The 22,230-nt window shown below is 39.8% G+C and overlaps 1 protein-coding gene across 3 annotated transcripts in view; it reads left to right on the top strand.

Annotated features, from left to right (window-relative positions):
- Positions 1-22,230, top strand: part of LOC126355998 (arf-GAP with dual PH domain-containing protein 1-like) — a 127,390-nt gene that overhangs the window by 15,540 nt on the left and 89,620 nt on the right. For 2 of the 3 annotated variants that reach the window (XM_050006631.1, XM_050006633.1), the window contains 2 exons: positions 8,929-9,118; positions 14,746-16,719. In XM_050006631.1, coding sequence (XP_049862588.1) covers positions 8,929-9,118; positions 14,746-15,825 — 1,270 coding nt within the window. In that variant the 3' untranslated portion in view covers positions 15,826-16,719. Of the gene's footprint in view, positions 1-8,928; positions 9,119-14,745; positions 16,720-22,230 lie in introns of those variants that run through there. The other variant, XM_050006632.1, reaches the window with a different exon arrangement.

The raw sequence follows: 22,230 nt of genomic DNA, 5'->3' as shown, positions 1-22,230 counted from the left end.
ACATGAAAAATATCACTGCCACACTGTCACATCAGGCATCACGCCATGACATTTACCTTTATTACTTCTTTGCCACAAACTCTATTCACAACACTTTCAGATCAGAGTATGCACATATACTGCTGAATGTACTTACAAAACTATATTATTGTATGACACATTGTTCAGGAGATATGAAGGAAGGAGGAGATGGGCAGGAGGAGATGGACAGTGTGTTGGATGGGTAGGGGGCAGTGGGTTGACAGAGATAGGGGGAGAAGGAGATGAACAGAGAGTGAGCACAGAAGATCATCTACACTAGACTCACTAATCTGGCCATTCCATGCACGTACAGGTGCCACATAGGCGAAAGTTTTGGATCACTGAGTGAATCTGAAGTTTATTTTAAAACCTTGGCTCAACTTATCTGAAATTTTGAGTTTCTCCTTGGGTTTCAGCATAATGTGTTTAATAATTCATTGTTATGTGCCATTTTGATTTTGGATGTGAGTTGGATTACTGACAGGCTGGTCTACCGAAGGCCAGATTAGCAAGAGTTTAGTGTAATAGAATTGAAATAAATACATACCAGGCAAGTTAAATCAAAATTTTATTGGTCAGGTAAATATGCAAAACTCTTGGAAGTTGCTTTTCCATGACAAGAGCCCTGTAGAGTGGCCACGTGGTTTGAAGCTCCATGTCACGGACTGCACGGCCCCTCCCACCTGATGTTCGGGTTCTCCGTCGGGCATGGGTCTATGTCGTTATTTTTAGCATAAGTTAGTTAAAGTAGTGTGTAAGTTTAGGGACCGATGACCTCAGCAGTTTGGTCCCTTAGGTATTCACACACATTTGAACATTTTCCATGACAAGAGGCAACTGCAGGAAATACGAGGGCTATTCTGAAACTAGGGAACGTTTCCGTCTGATGCAGCTAGGCGTGCAACGATTGCATATATTTTGGTGTGTGTTTGCTCGGCATCTCAGTCAGCATCCATCCGTGACAGCAGGAATGTCTTGACGTGTCTGGTTTCTTTCTTTCTTTCTTTCTTTCTTTCTTTCTTTCTTTCTTTCTTTTTTTTTTTTTTTTTTTTTTTTTTTTTTTTTTTTTCCCCCCCCCTCGATATTGGAATTTGAAATGTGTGGTGCAGTTGAGAATTCCACCAATTGTGAGCTGCGGTCTGTATACAGCTTTTGTTGGCAAAAAACCTAAAACCTATAGAAATTTATTGTGAACCATGCAAAGTGTACAGAAACAATGTAAAGAGTGAATTTTCTGTCCTGAAATGGTGCTTTCAGTTTAAAACTGGTCGAACCAACATTCATGATGAAGGGAAGAGGGGACGCCCGAGCATTCTGACTGACGATCTTGTCTCTAAAGTTGATGAAACAGTTCATAAAAACCATCACTTCACAATAACGGAGCTTTCATTTTCTTTTCCACAAGTTTCATGGACTTTGTTGTTTGAAATTGTCACTCAAAAGCTAGGCTCCTAAAGTTTGGAAGGTAGGAGACAAAGTACTGGTGGAAGTAAAGCTGTGAGGACGGGGTGTGAGTCATGCTTGGGTAGCTCAGTTGATAGAGCACTTGCCCGTGAAAGGCAAAGGTCACAAGTTCGGGTCTCGGTCTGGCACACAGTTTTAATCTGCCAGGAAGTTTCATATCAGCGCACACTCTGCTGCAGAGTTAAAATCTCATTCTGAACTATTACTGTTGCGAGGTGGTCAGGCAGTTGACAAATAACTATTTTAAATTATTAGGATGGAGAGGAGATGGCATGCCTTCTTGGAATATTAGCTTCAAGATCTTGTGCATAAACTGAATGCTGCTGTCTTGACTATAAGAATGATTTCCAATGTCTCTGCACTGAAATATGAAGGCCTGTTTATTTTGAACACTTTCAAGGTATTGTGTTGCATGATGACATATTTAGGGGCAAATCTGTGCACTCGCTGAGAATATTCTTGTTTCAGAAGATGGTGGTCAAACTGGATGTGCATTGTAAGTTTGCAAACTTCGTGTAAGCCATAGTACAGGTCTCTCAAAATTCTAACTCTGCCATTCGCGTAAATATATTCCATCATGGGTTTTGTTGCTGACAATATTGATTAATTCAGAACAAACTGCAACATTCATTCTGTTACCACTAAATTGAAAAAAAAAAAAAAAAAGTATACACTTGGATAACACTTCCTTAGGCTTTGTGCAGGAAGGTGTGCACAGTTCAGCAGGTTTCCTTTTCAGTAGGCTTCCACTGAAACTGAGAAGATTAAGTCATAAACCTCTGGTATGCAATCTAAGATTAAATGTTTCCTTGTGGCACACTCCTGTTCTGTACAGGTGTTCCTCACAGTAGCCGAGAACTTCCTCAGTAATGCGTTATTTGTTCATATACTCAATTTTTTGTGAACGATTAATTCTTTTGCTTATAAGTTTTCTAATCATCATCCTATGAGCTATGTACTGACTCATTCTATGAGAAATTATCCTTGGCTCCCATGGCCGTACACAACCTGAATGGTAATTAAAATAATTCTGTAAACAGACAGCAAGAAACAAGGAAGGATGCTTGGCACTTACAAGCAGGTGTGAGAGCAGTTCCAAGCGTGGCACCAGCTCCTTGAGTTGTGTCAAAACAGTGCACTCTCTACTGTCAAGTGGAAAATTAACTGTTGATACTATCCTTAGTCTGTAGGTTAGACATTTCTCAGCGAGAAGTGCCTTGCAGGGTATTGTACAAGAGGAGCATGTCTGGGTAGTTCATTACAAGCATTGTTGCCTGTGAAAGGCAAGGTTCCTGCTGATACGAGTTCCGAACCAGCACACAGTCGCCCCCCCCCCCCCCCCCCCGCCCTCTAAAAAAGTCTGGAAATTTCAAAACAGTACACATCCTGCTTCAGAATGAAAGATTCATTTTGTAGATCCACAAACACCTAACAAAAGGTGGTCCTCAGGACAGGATAGATTCTCTGAAACCATCTATACCATGGTGCAGGTTGGAGTCCCACGTAACACACCGTGCGACCGTGCATCAAAGTCGGCTCTCGTTTGAGAGTAATCAACAAAACAACAATTTTACGTATTGCTATAGAGCAGCGGTGTCCATCCTTTTAGGTTATGTGGGCCACATTGGAACAATATGAGTATTTTTGGGCTGCGCCATGTAATATACAGTGGAACTTTGCATAGCAAGCATAATTCGTTTGAGAATCTTACTCATAGTGTAAAATACTTGTTAAGTGAAACAATTTATCCCTAATAAATTAATGTAAAATACGATAATGTGTTCCATACAGAAAAAGAAAATTATACTTACAGAATTATGTACTTTATTATTCACGATACATAAACTAATTCTTTTTTACTAGGGAGCTATCTACAGTCATTTGTTTCTGCCATCCTCTGTGCAATATTGCTTTCTGCGCTGTCGACAATAATCAACTTCTTAGCTCATTTGCACCTGATATCTAGCATGGTAGCCAGTCTGTTGTGGTGAGGCTGCCATGTACTCTGTTGTTTGTAGCCCCCTGACCACACAGGGATCGCTCTGCTGATGCCTGCACCATTATATCCCCACATATGCCAAGGAGTAGATGCCCATCAACCTGGGGCATTGGGACTCCCGGCAATGGCCATCCTGCCAGGTGGCATGTGGTGTGGCTGGGTGGCACCTGTGGGGAGGGGGCCCCTGCTTGGAGGGGGTGGCATCAGGACAGATGACATGCCATGAAATGTACGTCATCTCTTGCTGGTGGCCAAACACCAGCAGTCTCTAAGCAGTCAAGGTCCAACTTCAGTGCTAAGAAAAACGACCCCAACTCGTAACCCCCCCCCCCCCCCCCCCCAAGCCTTTCACACCCTCAAACGGCGGATGGAAAGGAAAGTCCTCTCAATCAGTATACACCACAGGTGAACCCTATAGCGGCCCATTTGCAGAGTGGGAGCTCCTCAGCGCCCTTGCACATTGCCCCAACACAGCTCCTGGGCGGGATTGTATCCACAGCCAGATGATTAAACATCTCTCGTGTGACTACTAGTAACATCTCCTCGTCATCTTCAACCAGACTGGTGCAATGGCATCTTTCCATGACAATGGTGGGAGAGCACCATCATTCCAGTGCTCAAACCCAGTCAAAACCCACTTGATGTGGATAGCTTACAGCCCATAGGCTCGCCAACTTCCTTTGTAAGCTGCTGGAACTTATGTTGTGTCGGCAATTGGGTTGGGTCATGGAGTCATGTGGGCTACTGGCTCCAAGTCTGGGCAGCTTCCGCCAGGGTCACTCTTACCACTGACAATCTTGTGTCCTTGAGTGTGCCATCAGAACCACCTTTTCCAGTTCCCAACACCTGGTTGCCTTTTTTTTTACGTAAAGCATACGACATGACTTGGCGACATATCCTTGCTACATTGTTTGAGGGGGTTCTCCAGGGCCCACTCCTGATTTTTATCCAAGACTTCCTGTCATTGCATACTTTCCGTGTCCACGTCAGTGCCTCCTCATATAGTCTCCCCCCACCCCCCCCCCCCCCACCCCACCACCGCCCCCCATATTCTGGAGAATGGGGTTCCACAGGGCTCTGTATTGAGCGTCTCTCTATTTTTAGTGGCTATTAACAGTCTAGCAGCAACTGTAGGGTTGTCGGTCTCACCTTCTCTGCATTTTGTACTGCTCCTCCAGTACTGGTGTTGCTGAGCGGCCTCTACAGGGAGCCATTCACAAGGCACAGTCATGGGCTGTAGCCCATGGCTTCCATTTTCCAGCTGTGACGTCATGTGTCATGCATTTCTGCCAGCATCACGCCGTTCATGCAGAACCAGAACTTTATCTTAACAACAATCCTCTCACTGTAGTGGAGACATATCGATTCTTAGGACTGGTTTTCGACTACTGATTGACTTGGCTACCTCACCTTCATCAGCTTAAGCGGAAGTGCTGGCAGTACCTCAAGGCCCTCCGCTGCCTGAGCAACATTAACTGGAGTGCAGATCACTCTATGCTGCTGCAATTCTATAGAGCCCTTGTTCAATTCCGCCTTGATAATGGGAGTCTGGTTTACGGTTCAGTGGCACCCCTCAGCATTGAGTGTACTCGACCCAGTGCACCACTGTGGCGTTTGCCTAGCAACAGATGCTTGTAGAATGAGTCCAGTGACCAGTGTCCTGGTGGAGGCTGGAGTCCCTCCATTGAAGGTTAGGCGTGCACAACTGCTCACCAGTTACATTGCACACATTTCTAGTTCTCCTGTGCATCCTAATTACCATCTCCTTTTACCAATCACAGTGGTTCATTTCCCCCAGGTCAGGGCTTACGATTGTGGTTTGCGTCCGATTTCTTCTGTTGGAAGTGGCGTCCCTGCCTTTACCACCTATACTCAAGGTCAATTCATGTACACCTCCATGGTGTACATCTAGGGCGCAGATTATTCTGGACCTTTTGCATAGCCCTAAGGACTCCGTTAACCCAGCGGTTGTCCATTATCACTTCCTCTTGATTCTCGACATGCATTTGGACAATGAAGTGGTTTACACCGACGGCTCGACGACTGATGGTCACATAGGCTTTGTGTACATTCATGGAGCACATATTGTACAGCACTCCTTGCCAGATGGCTGCAGTGTTTTCACTGCAGAACTGGCGGCCATATCTTGTGCTCTTGAGCACATCCACTCATGCCCTGGCAAGTCATTCCTCCTGTGTACTGACTCCTTGAGCAGCCTACAAGCTATTAACCAGTGCTACCCTCGCCATCCTTTGGTAGCGTCCATTCAGGAGTCCATCTATATCCTGGAATGGTCCTGTTGTTCAGTTGTGTTTGTGTGGACACCAGGACACGTTGGAATCCCAGGCAACAAACTTGCTGGCAGGCTGACCAAACAGGTTACGCGGAAACTGCTTCTGGAGATGGGCATATCCGAAACTGACCTGCGTTCTGTCTTATGCTACAGGATTTTTCGGCTTTGGGAGACGGAATGGCATAACATTACACACAACAAACTGCAGGTCATTAAGAAGACTGCGAATGTGTGGAAGTCTTCCATATGGTCCTTTAGCAGGTAATGAGGTGTCCTCTGCCAGCTATGCATTGGCCATACATTGCTAACACATGGTTACCTTTTCCATTGTGAGGACCCACCTCGGTGTTGCTGTGGCTCACAAATGAGTCACCCACCTCTTGCTGGACTGCCCACTTTTGGGCGCTCTGCGGCAGACTTTTAACTATTACAGCACCGTACCTTCAGTGTTGGACGACAATGCCTCAACAGCAGCTTTAGTTTTATGTTTTATTCATGAGGGTGGGTTTTATCATTTGATCTGAGTTTTAGCGCATGTCCTTTGTCCCTCTGTCTCCTCCGCCCTAGTGCTTTTAGGGTGGAGGTTTTAATGTGTTGCAGCGTGGCTGGCTTTTACTCCCACCCTTGTGGAATTATTTTAATTGGAATGAGGGACCAATGACCTAGCAGGTTTGGTCCCTCCCACCCTCTTTTCAACCAACCAACCAACCATCCCATGCTCTTGGCCAAAGACACAATCTCATTGACTTCATGCTTCACAGATACTGACTGAAATGCCTCAGAGTCACATTCAACAACACACACTGGCCAAAGCATTGTGTTCATTCACTTTACCTTGTGTCATTTCTCTTTCTTTTGTGTCCGTCACTATATGTATTTTAATTATATTTGTCATCTTCTGAAAGCTGCTCCCTCTTGTTAATCTTACAAAAATATGACTGTGGACTTCCTCTCCTACGTTTCAAATGTAGATCCAGGCAGCTGACTCCAAGGACACCAGTGCCTCTCAGGACGATATAAAACTGCGAAGGAAATCCTCTTGACCTGGCTCCACCTCACTTCAATAAAAATACTTAATACTGTTATTAAGTCTTCTCTTATTCAGAATCACATATAATACAAAACACTCATAGCATGTCATACTCCGAGCAGTACGATTTTAACCATCCTTCTACATACAAGACAGTGAAACAAAATCGTGTGCAAAAAAGTGAATGATATTTTTTGTTCGTTTGTCTGTGCCTTACTCGGAATTTATAATTAATGTCTTTGCCAATGCTTATGATGGGTCTTTGATTCTGTCATTATCGTTGTTTCATTTTTTAATAAATTTTAACTTTACCATATCCGGTGGTCTTTCACTATGTACCTACACAACATCCAGTTGTGGTATGTGTGTGAGAATTCCAGCCTTTGTTGCTGATGCACAGCAGTCAGACTCCTGCAGAGGCCCATATGCAACAATGTTTGCTGAACGATCATTGAGGAGAAGCTGTTGGTAGCTGCTCAGTTCATTTGGATGGTCTGCTGCATGTATATTTGCCTTTACACATCTCCACTGCCACTGTTCACCCCTGTTGTCTATGCCCTGTGATGCACCACAGTTGCTTTGGCACTGACTTTGGATAGTGCTATTTTGCCATACATGGTCTACTTTAACCATAGTGACAGACAAACAGTTGGAAACCCAGCCATTACAGAAATGCTTCTACCCTTCTCCCTAAACACCGTGATCATGCCCTTTTGGGTGTCAGATAAATTGTTCAGTTTCCTTATTATGATGACAACTGCCCTACTTTCTGTGTCCTTCCAACTTGCTTTATTATATCCTCTACTGCTACTGCTGCCACTTGCCAGCTGTGAGAGGTTATTGCACGTTGATGTCGAACATAGTCGGTGGTCACATTAATGTGACTGGGTCATGTATTATGGAGTGTGGTGGTGTGGTTCAGCGATTAAGATACATTCCCGATGTGCAGAAGGTTCCCGTTCAAATATCATTAGGTGGTTCTGATATTTTTATTTTAAATCTTTGTTGAAATGACATTGATAATTTTTTTTAAATTTCAATGAATTGGTTTAAATGTAATATTTAAAATTTGTAACTTTTTGTCATGACATTTTAATCATTGTTATTAGCTTTCAATTTGCTTTCAGTTTTTCTTCCTACCATACTTTTCCTATTTGAGGTAATTGTGAATGTGATTTTAATTACTCGTATTTGTTTATCATAATATATTTAAATGCTGATCTATTGGTTAAAAAATGAAAGATGAAATAAATTATTTATTTTAGCCAGTAGTGTCAAAAATTTATTTTTCATTACAAAGTGTACATTTTTTGGATAGTAATCATTGTACAAATGTTTAAAACATGCACTGTTATACTATGAACAAAATAATGGAGATGAAGATTTAAACAAAACAAAGGATTACAAATAAAAAGATATAAAAGCAAAATGTAGAACAGAAATAATGAATGCAATAACACCAAAGAAAATATAAAAAGATAAAACAGAATAAATTAAATAAAAGTTAATACATACAAATAAATAAAATCACATGAACAAAGATTCCAAATGAAGAAAGAATGATTGAAAGATATAATATGAGCAAGCAAAAAATATATTTGATGGTTCAAATGAAAAGGTCAAGGATTAGAAATAAAAAATACAGTTAAACCAATTAATTCAATTAAAATAATGATCAAAAGCAATTCAATAAAGATTTAAAAATAGAAAAATTTCAAAGCATGTGATTAGAATTCACAGCCTCCTGCATGGCATGAATATATTTTACCACTACAGTATGCCACCACCCTGCATAAGCGATATTATTTTTAAGGCTCTAGAGCATTCATTTTCATTGATTATTTGCAAACATGACTTCATTTTGATGAATGGCTGCAGTGTATGATACCTGGGATCCTAACCAACACCACAGTATAGGTGCTTTCAAAAAGCTGATCTTGCCCCTGCGGATCTTCCCTTGTAAGACAGTAGTGATATTTTTACATTTGGTACGCTGCAGGAGAAACATTTAAATTTAGACTTATAACAAAATCAACAAAATGTAGTTGATAGTGTACTGGTAGTTCAAATTTGCTGTGATGAATGATAGCACAACAACTTACATTTGGTTTTAATTTTCAGAGTTCTTGTTGAACAATGGATACGTGCAAAATATGAGCGAGAGGAGTTCTGTCATCCTGGCCAACAAAAATATGTATCAGGTTATATGGAAGGATATTTGATGAAACGAGGGAAAGATGACAACCGTTATCATCCTAGAAAATTTATTCTTTCAGAAGCTGAGGATACACTCAGATATCATGTAAAAGAGGTAAACTGTGCATATAATTTTGATGCATGTGATTCAACCAAGTTGTAGCCTTCACATATTTATTAAATTGTGAAATACTTTAAAGGTTTTTTTTTTTTTGAGTATGAGTTGAATTTATAATTCAAAACGACATTAATTTGTGAAGATGTTAACAGATATCAAGTTGCAGAAGAAAAATATTTACACAAAATTCATAATCAAAATATAATATCTCAACAGTTAATGGTGCAATATACAATATTTTTTCACTGACAAAGTGATGGTATGTGAAATGTTGACAGTATTGTGATAGTATTGGAAGTAGTACTTTCTTTGAATAATTCTGGATTTCAGATTGTTGTCAGATTTATCATTTCATTAAGTATTCAATAATTTAAATTTGTCAAACAAAAACTGCCACAACCCACAGGTATTGGGCCTTTTATTTGTTGCTCTTCATTAATCACTAGTAATACAGTCCATGCATCAATAAATGCATATTGCTGACATGTAATGACTTCAACACACATGCGATGAGATGATCTAGTATTGATTCACAGGCAGTTATTGAGAAATTCACAGACACTAGAAAATTACAGCACATTGTAGTTCCAGATAGAGAAGTATCTCTAATATTGAGAACTTTAGGATGGAATCAAAGGAGTGATTGTGGATTAAATTAAGTTGTTTACTACAGGGAAAAATTAAGGAAGTCTTTCATATGTAGATTTATAAACCGGTTCAAACATTAAAAAAAATGCAGAAGATACTTCGTGCATGCTGAAAGAATTTGAGTCACTCAAGAAGCACATGTTTACTAGAACTGAACCAACACAACTGTCAAAATGCTCGTCTATAGAAGAGTGTGTTTAACAAATGTTTTTGTATCTGACAAGTTGTAAGTTTTGAGGTAAAATGGGTTGGTTGCTCCATTTTACTTAGTGATTTACTTTATTACTTTATGATGAACATTAAAGTCATGAATAGTTCGTGTAGCTTAGTCACAGTAGATTCTTTTTAAACAAAATTATTTCAAACTTGTAAGAAAGGTGAAGTTCCTTATATCCTTAGCAGAGAGTAATGTCAAAATTTTATAACAAAAGAAAGATTTGGAGTAGGTATTAAAATCCAGGGAGAAGAAATAAAAACTTTGAGGTTCGCCGATGACATTGTAGTTCTGTCAGAGAGAGCAAAGGACTTGGAAGAGCAGTTGAATGGAATGGACAGTGTCTTGAAAGGAGGATGTAAGATGAACATCAACAAAAGCAAAACAAGGGGGTGATGCTGAGCGAATTAGATTAGGAAATCAGACACCTAAAGTAGTAAAGGAGTACTGGGGAGCAAAATAACTGATGATGGTCAAAGTAGAGAGGATATAAAATGTAGACTGGCTATGGCAAGGAAAGAGTTTCTGAAGAAGAGAAATTTGTTAACATCTAGTATAGATTTAAGTGTCAGCAAGTCGTTTCTGAAAGTATTTGTATGGAGTGTAGCCATGTATGGAAGTGAAACTTGGACAATAAATAGTTTGGACAAGAAGAGAATAGAAGCTTTCGAAATGTGGTGCTACAGAAGAATGTTGAAGATTAGGTGAGTAGATCATGTAATTAATGAGGAGGTATTGAATAGGATTGGGGAGAAGAGAAGTTTGTGGCACAACTTGACTAGAAGAAGGGATCGGTTGGTAGGACATGTCCTAAGGCATCAAGGGATCACAAATTTAGCATTGAAGGGCAGCGTGGAGGGTAAAAATCGTAGAGGGAGACCAAGAGATGAATACACTAAGCAGATTCAGAGGGATGTAGGTTGCAGTAGGTACTGGGAGATGAAGGAGCTTGCACAGGATAGAATAGCATGGAGAGCTGCATCAAACCAGTCTCAGGACTGAAGACAACAACAACAACAACAACAACAACAACAACAACAAACATAGACTCTTGTGCATTTGCACATATGTTAAACCATTATTGTGGATTGTATTTGTTCCTGACAACACTTCATTGATAAGTTATTGTAGCATTCAGTGTAAAATCTGGTAACACCCACTTTGAAAACACGTAGGATGATGCAATGGGAATGAGTAACCCTTTTGCAGCGTGTTGGGCTGAATGGCCTGCCTGTCTGCCTGCCTGCCTGGCTAAATGGGGCAAACATGTTCTGTGCCTCAGCAGTGGGCAGCTGACTCAGGCTTACAACAGCTGCAGGATATGGCCACTTTCCACTTATCGCATGTTCCAGCATTGATAGAACCACTCTTAGATAATATTCTTTACAAAATCAGTCTCATACTGCATGGGCACAGTGGTTGCATTTTTTGATATCCATGAAGGAGAACTTTAAAACTCATCCAAGGCTTCTGTTATAATATTATCATGGGCTGAGAAAAAGTTGGTTTAGAAAAACAACAACTTATAAATATGTGATTAGATACTTCTGTAATTTGAAATGCACTACCTATATATGTGCCTGTAATGCATTTCAAATCTCATTAATATTGGAAAAATATATTTCAAGATATACAATTTTAAAGTGAACATTTCCTAGGGCAGATACCCAAAACTCTCACTGGCTTGTGCGCCACATGGCACCAAGTGTTGCTGAGAAACTGCACTTGTTTTGCTGCAGTGTTCACCATTTGAAACATCTGATACATCAGTTCTATGGGATAATTCATGCCCTTTCACATTGTATAGGTTTGTATCACATGTACTACTTAGATTAGAAAAACCAAATTACTGTTACTCGGTCGTGTATGCTGCTTTTTGTTCCATGCACCCCAAATGTTGCTAAGAAGCTGCAGATATTTTGCTGCACTGTACTCATTTTGTTTGCCCTTTGAAAATCTACTACACTAGTTCTGTGGGATACTTAATGCCCTTTCACATTATATTCATTTGTATTGTGTACTTTGTAGATTAGGAAATCAGTTTCCAGTTACTTGGCCGTGCATGCCATTTTCTGTTCTGTGCAGCCCCAAGTATTGCTAAGAAAGTGCAAGTATTTTGCTATACTGTACTCATTTTGTAACATCTGATATACCAGTTCATTAGGATAATTCATGCCCTTCATATTATATATGTTTGTGTAATTTGCCTAGTAAACATTAGAATATCAAATTGTATTTATTAGATTGATTGCTAAGCTGAAAGGAAAAAAGGAGCAGGTGAAAGCTGTAGCGATCCCAACATTAGAAAGGAGAGCAGGTAACGATGGCATTGGCAGGAATGTTGAAGCATGGACAACAGCGAGCCAGCATTCTGTTGCGCACATTTGCCGTCTCCCATGCCTTAGCACACATGAATGGCCTTACCTGTCAGACCTTCCCACCTGCTCAGTGTAAATGAATACAGTGCCATGTGGCCATACTACCTGCTGGGGATACATGTATGCCCATAGATGTGGAAGGATTAAACTAATGATCATTCTTTAAGTACTAAAATTAAGTTCAAGTTTTCTCTCTGTCAGCAAATACAATTTTTAAAAAAATATATATATTTAAGGATGTTGTCTTCATGGTGTGCATAGGGTCTTGTTGCCATAGCATCGGTTCTCAATGGATATGCATTCTGAACTGAGCATTAAAATTACTTGCTGAAGCTAACTTGGTATTTTTTTAAATATTTTTTTATCTATGGTATTACCGACTAGGTCATTTAAAGTATATAGAATATGTTCTATACTCAAAGTTTTTGTCACTGGTGTATAGTCTTAATGAATTGACATCCTGTACACAACACACGTAGAAGGCAAGGAAACCAGACTACAGTTTCAATATACCACATCTTGTGCTAAGAGAAGTATTAAATTAAATTATTTGGAACTGTTTGTACAGGTGCGAACAGCATCAGTAGGAGCACCTAGGTATTTTCTAACTCTAATTGAAGTTTATTGTAGAAAGTACACTTCATAAATGTGTAAAAAGAATACTCCAGAGCTTTATATTCTCAATGCACACTGAAGAGCCAAAGAAACTGGTACACCTGCCTCCACGAGCACACAGAAGTGCTGCAACATGATGAAGCGTGGACGTGATTAGGGAATTGACACCATGAACCCTGCAGGCCTGTCCGTAAATACTTAAGATAATGACGGGGTGGAGATCTCATCTGAACAGCATGTTTTAAGGCATCCAAAATATGCTCAATAATGTTCATGGCTGGGCAGTTTGGTGGCCAGCAGAAGAGTGTTTCTGGAGCCACTTTTTAGCAATTCTGTCGAATTTTCCTTCTGGAATTACCAAAGTCTGTCGGAATGCATAATGGACATGAATAGTTGCAGGTGATCAGGCAGGATGTTTACGTATGTGTTACCTGTCAGGGTCATATGTAGATGTATCAGGGGTCCCATATAACTCCATCTGCACAGGCCCTACTCCATTACGCAGCCTCCACCAGCTTGAACAGCCCCCTGCTGACATGGAGGGTCCATGGATTCACGAGGTTGTCTCCTTACCCGTACAAGTCCTTCCACTCAGTTCAATTTGAAACGAGACTTGTCCAACCAGGCAACATGTTTCCTGCTATCAACAGTCCAATGTCGGTGTTGATGGACCCAGGCGAGGCGTATAGCTTTGTCATACTGTCATCAAAAGTACAGGAGTAGGCCTTCGGCTCAAAAAGCCCATATCGATGATGTTTTGTTGAATGGTTTGCACACTGACACTTGTTGATGGCCCAGCATTGAAACCCACAGCAATTTGTGGAAGGGTTGCACTTCTGTCATGTTGAATGATTCTCTTCAGTTGTCATTGGTCCCGTTCTTGCAGGACCTTTTTCGATGTTAACCCTTTCTTTACCAGCGTAGCTTATAAGAAACATCGTCTTTCCATAGATGTATTTCGCATCAAACCGATTTTAACTACTCTTTGCCACTGTTTATCTGAAGCTCCATGCCAGTAGTGACTGTTCCTGACAACAGATGGCAGGAACTAATGCGCGGGAAGAAGGAAACAATTGTTGAGCGTGACTAGTTGCTGGAGTCTTCATTGTGAAGAATTGATGATAAAAAATGCATAAAATACGTAAGTTTTGCACTTTCGTTTACAGTCAAATAATTATTGTGTGTTGTGACAATCCTTCCTGCATAAGTACATCATACATTTGACTTGCATAATGATTTCCAGATAAGATAAACTGGTGAGAAACCTTATGTTGCTTCAAAGTAACAGTGGAATTGAGTGGAAATTCCGTAATATAATGCCTCGCTTTACAAATTTATTGATGTAGGTGTTTGAAGTATTGCTTTGCAGGTATAAAATCACATTCTAGACACTTTTTAAATATTGCATCACCATGTCTGGCTTTTTGATTGATGCTGACCTAGGATATATTATGAATTTACCCGATAATGGGTTCAATGCATACATTGATGTCCCTGATGGGAATATATCAGATGTTTGGGGATGAAGATAAAGATAAAACTGTCGAAATTGATGAAAGTTCTCAATCTATTTCCGAAGCAGCTGTCATGAATTTCATTCAGGTGGTGGAAAAGGAGGATGGAGCTTTAATTTCAGCAATTAGAGAGGAGCAAGAGACAGAATATGAATTTCGAAAGGAAGTGACCACTAACAGAAGTAACAATATTGAGAAAGTACATAATTATAAGTATAATTACGTATTTTAGATGTCAATATCTTTAAATTTCAGGCTGATGCAGTCAGGAGTGGTAAAGTTATTGATTCTCAGCCAAAATCAAATGTAAGTGACAACAATACAAATGAAGGAGCACCATCTACACGTGAGCAGCAGCAGCAGCAAGTAAAACATAGATGTAAGCGTAGTGATTATAAATTTAGAAAAACTGATTTTGTGGTACAAGACACAGAACGGAAAGGATCACTTCCACCACCACCAGTAGAGGAAATGACACCTTTGCAATATTATAAAAAATTTTTGAATTATGACGTATTTGAACTCATTGCTGAGCAGTCCAATATCTATGCTTTGCAGAAAGATTCAGTTTCTTTGCAGACGAGCAAAAATGAAATGGAGCAGTTTGTTGGTATTTTACTGCACATGGGCATAATCAAAATGCCTTCCATTCATTTATACTGGTTGAATGAGTGTAGGTCTTCACCAATAGCTGATGTAATGAGCAGAACTCGCTTCTTCCAGCTACTGCGATATTTTCATGTTGACAATACTCAAGCTAATAGTAATTGTGACAAACTCTTCAAGATTCTCCCACTTTTATCTGCATTGCAGTCATCATTGAAGACACTTCCTCCAGAAGAATACCAAGCTGTTGATGAACAGATAATACAATTCAAGGGTAGAAGCGGTTTGAAACAGTACATAAGAAATAAGCCTCACAAGTGGGGCTACAGATCTTTTATGAGAGTTGGTGCTTCAGGCATGATGTATGATTTTGAAATTTATGTTGGCAAAAACACCTGCAGTGATAGAGGATTAGGTTTGTCTGGGGATATTGTTTTGGCATTGACGGAAACATTGCCAGAGAAACAGCATTTCAAAGTGTTTGCTGATAGTTGGTTTTCATCTATACCATTAGCAATTGCCCTGAAAGAAAGGGGCATTGAATTCTGTGGCACTATCAGGACAGACAGGATGGGAAAATGTCCCTTGAAAACTGAAGCGGAGCTCAAGAAAACTGGACGTGGCTCCTGTGACTGGAGAGTGGAGACAACAAACAATGTAGCTTTAGTACGCTGGTTTGACAGAAAATGCATAAATTTCGTGTCAACATATGCCCATGGCAACATGTAGACGCTATTCTGCATCTGAAAAGAAATTCATTGACGTAGCTAGACCTTACATAGTGGAAAAGTACAACAAACATATGGGGGGCGTGGATCTTGCTGACATGTTGATAGAACTATACCATATCAATTTTAGGTCACGGAAGTGGTATATGCACATTGTGTACTGGTGTTTGTCTGTAGCAGTTGTCAATGGATGGCTACTCCACCGATTTCATATGGTCCAACGTGGCAAAACCTCAAAGATGTCACTCCTGCAGTTCCAAGCTAATATTTCTGCAAGTCAACTGCTTGCGGGAAAATCAGGTTCCCAAAAGAAGAGAGGAAGACCAAGTTCTGAAATGTTGACAAGGACTTCTGCAGCAAAAATTACTGTATGTGCAGCTTCAGTTATGGATGTGCGTTTTGATGGGTTCGAACACTTTGCAGATATGGTAGAGAAGAAAGGTCGATGTAAAGTTTGCATAAAGTCTACTACACAAATTTTTTGCACCAAGTGTAAAGTGCATCTGTGTCTCACAGTAAATAAGAAGTGTTTCCACATCTTTCATGGAATATAATAACTTCAACAGGTAAAGATACAACACACACTGATGTCTGACAAGATACGTGAAAGTAAAACAGTGAAATGTTTGCAGTACAAAAGCTTCCAATTTTTACTAATACACAGAGCTGAATTTGTTAATTACTTGAAGTAAAATTAGTTGTCTCCACATTGTCAATAATCAAAATGCTGTGCATAGACTTCTAAGCTATAAAATGTGATGTATAAACCAATGTTTTGCTTACATGAACCCATGTTTATTGAACTTTGTTTCTATGATGTCACTACCTGTAAGAACCACTGTTGCTTAAAAGCATTATTTAAAATTTTTTTTGAAATAAAACATATAAAAAAAGATTATATCATATTTTACATTTATGCACCTAAATAAGTGTAAAAACGAATGCAGATATTTTTTTTCTCAAAACTTCGAAATGCAGTAAAGAAAGGGTTAATGATTTGATATTTTACCTGATACCAGATATTCATAGTACACTTGTGAAATGGTCGTATGGGAAAATCCCCACTTCATCATTACTTCGGAGATGCTGTGCCCCATTGCTTGTGTGCGGACTACAACACCATGTTCAAACTCACTTAAAACTTGATAACCTGCCATTCTAGCAGCAGGAACTGATCTAACAACCGCGCCTGACACTTGTCGTCTTATATAGGCATTGATGACTGCAATGCTGAATTCTTCCTGTTTACATATCTCTGTATTTGAATATGCACAGCTGTTCCAGTTTCTTTTCAGTGTATGAGACTTATTGGAAATCAGTTTTTTGCATCATATGATTTTTAAATGATAATTTAACAGATTTTCTTGGAAAAGGTAGAAATAAGTGTCAGAAAAGTGTATCCAATAGTGTAGGACTAAAGGGAATATCTAAGTGTTATAGTAGTAGCATTCTTGAGAAGGCCCTTTCCCAGCCTTTGAAATTAACTTACAAAGATTAGCAGAGCTGTTGCCTTCATAGTAATGTTTCTTTTTAACTAATCATCTGTGATTGATTTACACCAGTTATGAAGAAAGCAGAAAAACATTTCGCATTTCTTAATATCATGAAGCGAGCCATGGCCATTTTTTAACATCAAAGAGTCATATATAGGATGATAAAGTCTTTGAGTGAATATCAGTTGAGTATCGATGCAAAACAATGGCACTTATATTTAAATCCACTTGCCACAAAAAAGTAAACATTATTTCCAGTGAGAGTAACAAAATAAAGGAGCTGAATCAGAAGCAGAAAATGCAGGAACCTGTAGTAATATACAACATGTTTCCAAACTGTGCTGAATTCCCTCCACCCTGTTGAGAGATGTACAATCACCTTAGCAGATCCATCCACTGTGAACAGCTTCCACAATACATAAATTCAAGAAAACTGAGTGTTTTATTTATGGTCCTGAAGAGTTCAGTGATTCAGAGCCACTGGTGCTGAAAGAAATGTTGAAGACCGATGATTCCAAAAAATATCTGCTTGCCTTACAAGAAGAATGTGAAGAGTATTGAAAACACTGAATGTGGGAATGACCAGTGCTAAATGGATTTTCAGAATAAAGGAAGGTTTGGAAGGACTTATTTCATGCTGAAATCATGCGTGGTCAACAAATGGAAGAGTGATTTAATCTTTAAAGAAACTTTCACAGACTAGGTAAAATTTATTCTGGCATATTTTGAAGTTGATGCAATGTATGAGGTGCATCTCAAAAGTAAAGGCTAATTATATAGAAATGTGTGTCTGCAATGGTCATGTTATACTTACTATTACATACAGATGACTATGCCTGAGCAACTCAAATTCTTCATAATGTTGCAGCTTTCCATTTGTGTGACAATGAGTTAAATAGGTTCAGAAATAAACAATACAATCACATGTGAATTGCAGTTAGTAAGATTTCTTAATGCAAGCAAGCATATTACATCTGAAATTCACTGTGGGGTGTGGGTTTTCAGCAAGGGTGAAGAAAGAATAAAACATTAGTGTACAAATTTACACGAAGAGAAATGTGCACACCTATCATTCAGGTACATGTCACATTGGTGCTTTATGGGATTTCCACAAATGTTTGTGACAACATTGCACCAAATTGTTACCAGGAAATGTAATTACCAGAAGCTGTGTATAAGAGACGAACCAAGCAACATAGGTGCTCACAGAACGTGTGTTTTTGAACTTCTGGTCATTTTTATCTGCAATAGCACTGTATGTTTAAGATATTGCACAAGTCAGTACTTTGAAATTCAACTATCAGTTGAACATGTAACATAATTCTAGACCTGCTATACATTTTATCTTGAAGATTCAAATAAATTGTACTGAGTTAGAAACTGCATATGAACACACTGCTTTAGGTACCTCAGTATTCAATGATTAAGATAGAGAGAATTTTATTTCTCATTTTGACTGGTTCACTACTGATGGGATACCTGTTTCTTCACCTGTTGAGTCTAAACAGCATCATTTAAATTCATCAAAGTAAAGTCAAAAATGTTCAGAAAAATGTGTTTCATGGAGTTGCAAACATACGTAACTACTGAAGTGTTCTATAAATATTTTCAGAGTTGACAATGGGGCAAGCAGAGGTTTTGAATCTTCTTGATTTCTTGATTTATAACAACAATGTTGCCCACGTATTGTGGCTTGACTGCCTGGACGTTTCACAAACTGTTGCACCCCCCCTCCCCCCTGTGCACTTACTCCAGTCTGTCAGAACTAGTCTACAGCCTTATACTGCATACAGAAAACATTGTATAATATCAAACAATACTCATGATAATTAGTTATTAAAACTTTACAATTAATTGTGAATAAGTTAACTAACAGTGAAGTGGGTGCTGCGTACTTATCTTAAGGGGAAATAATTAACTTTTTACATTATAACATACCCCTGAATCACTTACCTGTATGCCGAATTTTTGAGGCTTGTAAATTATGAAAATTCTTGTAGTCTAGAATATGTTAATTGGTTTAATTCTACTTTTAATCATGTAATCTGTGTTGCAATGCATGATGGTTATGGACATCGCTGTAGGCCGTCAAACATGGACTGATACGTGTAGATTGTGGGCTGGATTTCACTGGGACATATGCAGTGGGGAACTTGACGAGTCTCTTCCATGAAACTGTAAGCTCCTCAAGAAAGACAAAAGAATCTTTGAACAGGAGGCAAAGACTTGCACCCTTCAGGTTGAATTAGAACATGTGAAATTTGAATGCAGTAGGATAAAGGGAGAAAAGATAGTGGGCACTGGGTAATGGTAACATACAATGGGTGAAACAGGAACAGCTCTGCCACTTCTTCATCTATACTTGAGATTACAGTATTGAACAAGTTTGACTTGTTACCTGAGCTAGGATGGGAAGGGCCTCATCCAGTTGTAGGTGACAGTAGGGCGCAGCAAACTACCAGCAAGGAAAGTTGATGTGGGTCAGTACCAAAAGAAAGTAGGAAGAAAAGTGTCATTCTGCCAGGTAGTACCCATGAGAGGGGTGTAGGCCAAATGGTATAGGAGAAATCAGGAACAGAGCACAAGGTCGCAAGTATTGTCAAGCCATGTGTTAGCCTTAGCCAGGTGACAAAAGGCATAGGTAATTTGTGCAAAAGTTTTGGAAAAGAGGATCACATTGTTGTTGTAAGTGGAGTGGAAAACAGCCTGTTAATGACAGGAATTACAGCATTTGGGATGTTGTTGTGGTCTTCAGTCCTGAGACTGGTTTGATGCAGCTCTCCATGCTACTCTATCCTGTGCAAGCTTCTTCATCTCCCAGTACCTACTGCAACCTACATCCTTCTGAATCTGCTTGGTGTATTCATCTCTTGGTCTCCCTCTACAATTTTTACCCTCCACACTGCCCTCCAATGCTAAATTTGTGATCCCTTGATGCCTCAGGACATGTCCTACCAACTGATCCCTTCTTCTAGTCATGTTGTGCCACAGACTTCTCTTCTCCCCATTCCTATTCAATACCTCCTCATTAGTTACGTGATCTACCCACCTAATCTTCAACATTCTTCTGTAGCACCACATTTCGAAAGCTTCTATTCTCTTCTTGTCCAAACTATTTATTGTCCACGTTTCACTACCATACATGGCTACACTCCATACAAATACTTTCATAAATGACTTCCTGACACTTAAACCTATACTCGATGTTAACATATTTCTCTTCTTCGGAAATGCTTTCCTTGCCATTGCCAGTCTACATTTTATATCCTCTCTACTTCGACCATCATCAGTTATTTTGCTCCCCAAATAGCAAAACTCCTTTACTACTTTAAGTGTCTCATTTCCTAATCTAATTCCCTCAGCATCACCCGACTTAATCTGACTACATTCCATTATCCTCGTTTTGCTTTTGTTGATGTTCATCTTATATCCTCCTTTCAAGACACTATCTATTCCATTTAACTGTTCTTCCAAGTCCTTTGCTGTCTCTGACAGAATTACAATGGATGAAATAGGAGTATCAAATGTGAGTTTTGTGGAGGTCCTAAAGCACCGTGACCAGCCATGGGTTAACCCTGAGATGAGCAGACTATTGTTGACTGAAATGAAATCTTTTATGAATGCAGTGCCTGTTGCTACAATTGGGATGTTGACTGAAATGAAATCTTTTATGAATGCAGTGTCTGTTGCTACAATTGGGAGATGGGGATAGGCTGGATATGGCCTACACCTGAATAGGAGAGGGAGGTGTCTGAGCTTCTCACAGAAAAGGTACAGGGCTCCACCATCATTCAGTGCAAGATACCTGTGATTACTGGTGTCAGTGAGGTACCTTTCTTTAGGCTGAAATCAGCATTGAGGCGCCTGGTTTTGAAAGAAGTTAAAATAACAGAAGAGCCACACAAAACACACAAGGCTGCACAGAAAAGTAAGGGTAGCTTATTTCATCAGAATATTAGAGGACTAGCTTTCGAAATGTGGTGCTACAGAAGAATGCTGAAGATTAGATGGGTAGATCACATAACTAATGAGGAAGTATTGAATCGGATTGGGGAGAAGAGGAGTTTGTGGCACAACTTGACCAGAAGAAGGGATCGGTTGGTAGGACATGTTCTGAGGCATCAAGGGATCACCAATTTAGTATTGGAGGGCAGCGTAGAGGGTAAAAATCGTAGAGGGAGACCAAGAGATGACTACACTAAGCAGATTCAGAAGGATGTAGATTGTAGTAGGTACTGGGAGATGAAGAAGCTTGCACAGGATAGAGTAGCATGGAGAGCTGCATCAAACCAGTTTCAGGACTGAAGACCACAACAACAACAACAACAACAACATTAGAGGACTGAGTAATAGGATAGAAGAGCTTCTTCTCTGTCTGCAAAATTTAGAGAGCTCTGAAAAGATAGACGTCCTGTGCCTATCTGAGCACCACATAACCACATGGTTAGAGATGGTAAATATAGATGATTACACTCTACCATGTTACTCGTGTCCTCCCCAGGGGGCTCACTAACCTTTGATGAGTTCGTACTTGGCTACCAAGGGGCCCCAGCCTTTGCAGCATCTTTTCCTTTCCAAGCTGCATCTCTCTCTTCTTGCTGTGCTTTTTCCCCTCCCTTGGGAAACAGGTCTTCTGTTTTTTTGGGACTGTGTTCTACATTTTCAGTAGCCAGACATCAGAACAGGCCCCCACTGTTTTCTTTGGTTTTCTTTCTTTCTTTCTTCCTTTGTTCCTCTTCTCCTCTCCTTCCTCTGCTTCAGCATTTGTGGTTCCTCATTTTCTTCTTCCTCCTTGTGCGCTCCTGAAGGCCGGTCCACGCATCTGACGCATAACAGATGACCTGGTAACGTGCATAATTCCCAGCCCAGGAACAATGGGTAGGGTTTGCATGTACGCCTCCCTGGTAAAGGCT

Source organism: Schistocerca gregaria, chromosome 3 (genome assembly GCF_023897955.1).
Source record: "Schistocerca gregaria isolate iqSchGreg1 chromosome 3, iqSchGreg1.2, whole genome shotgun sequence".
Lineage (NCBI taxonomy): Eukaryota > Metazoa > Arthropoda > Insecta > Orthoptera > Acrididae > Schistocerca > Schistocerca gregaria.
Note: the sequence above shows the minus strand (reverse complement) of the source record. Positions and strands in the feature narration are given on the sequence as shown.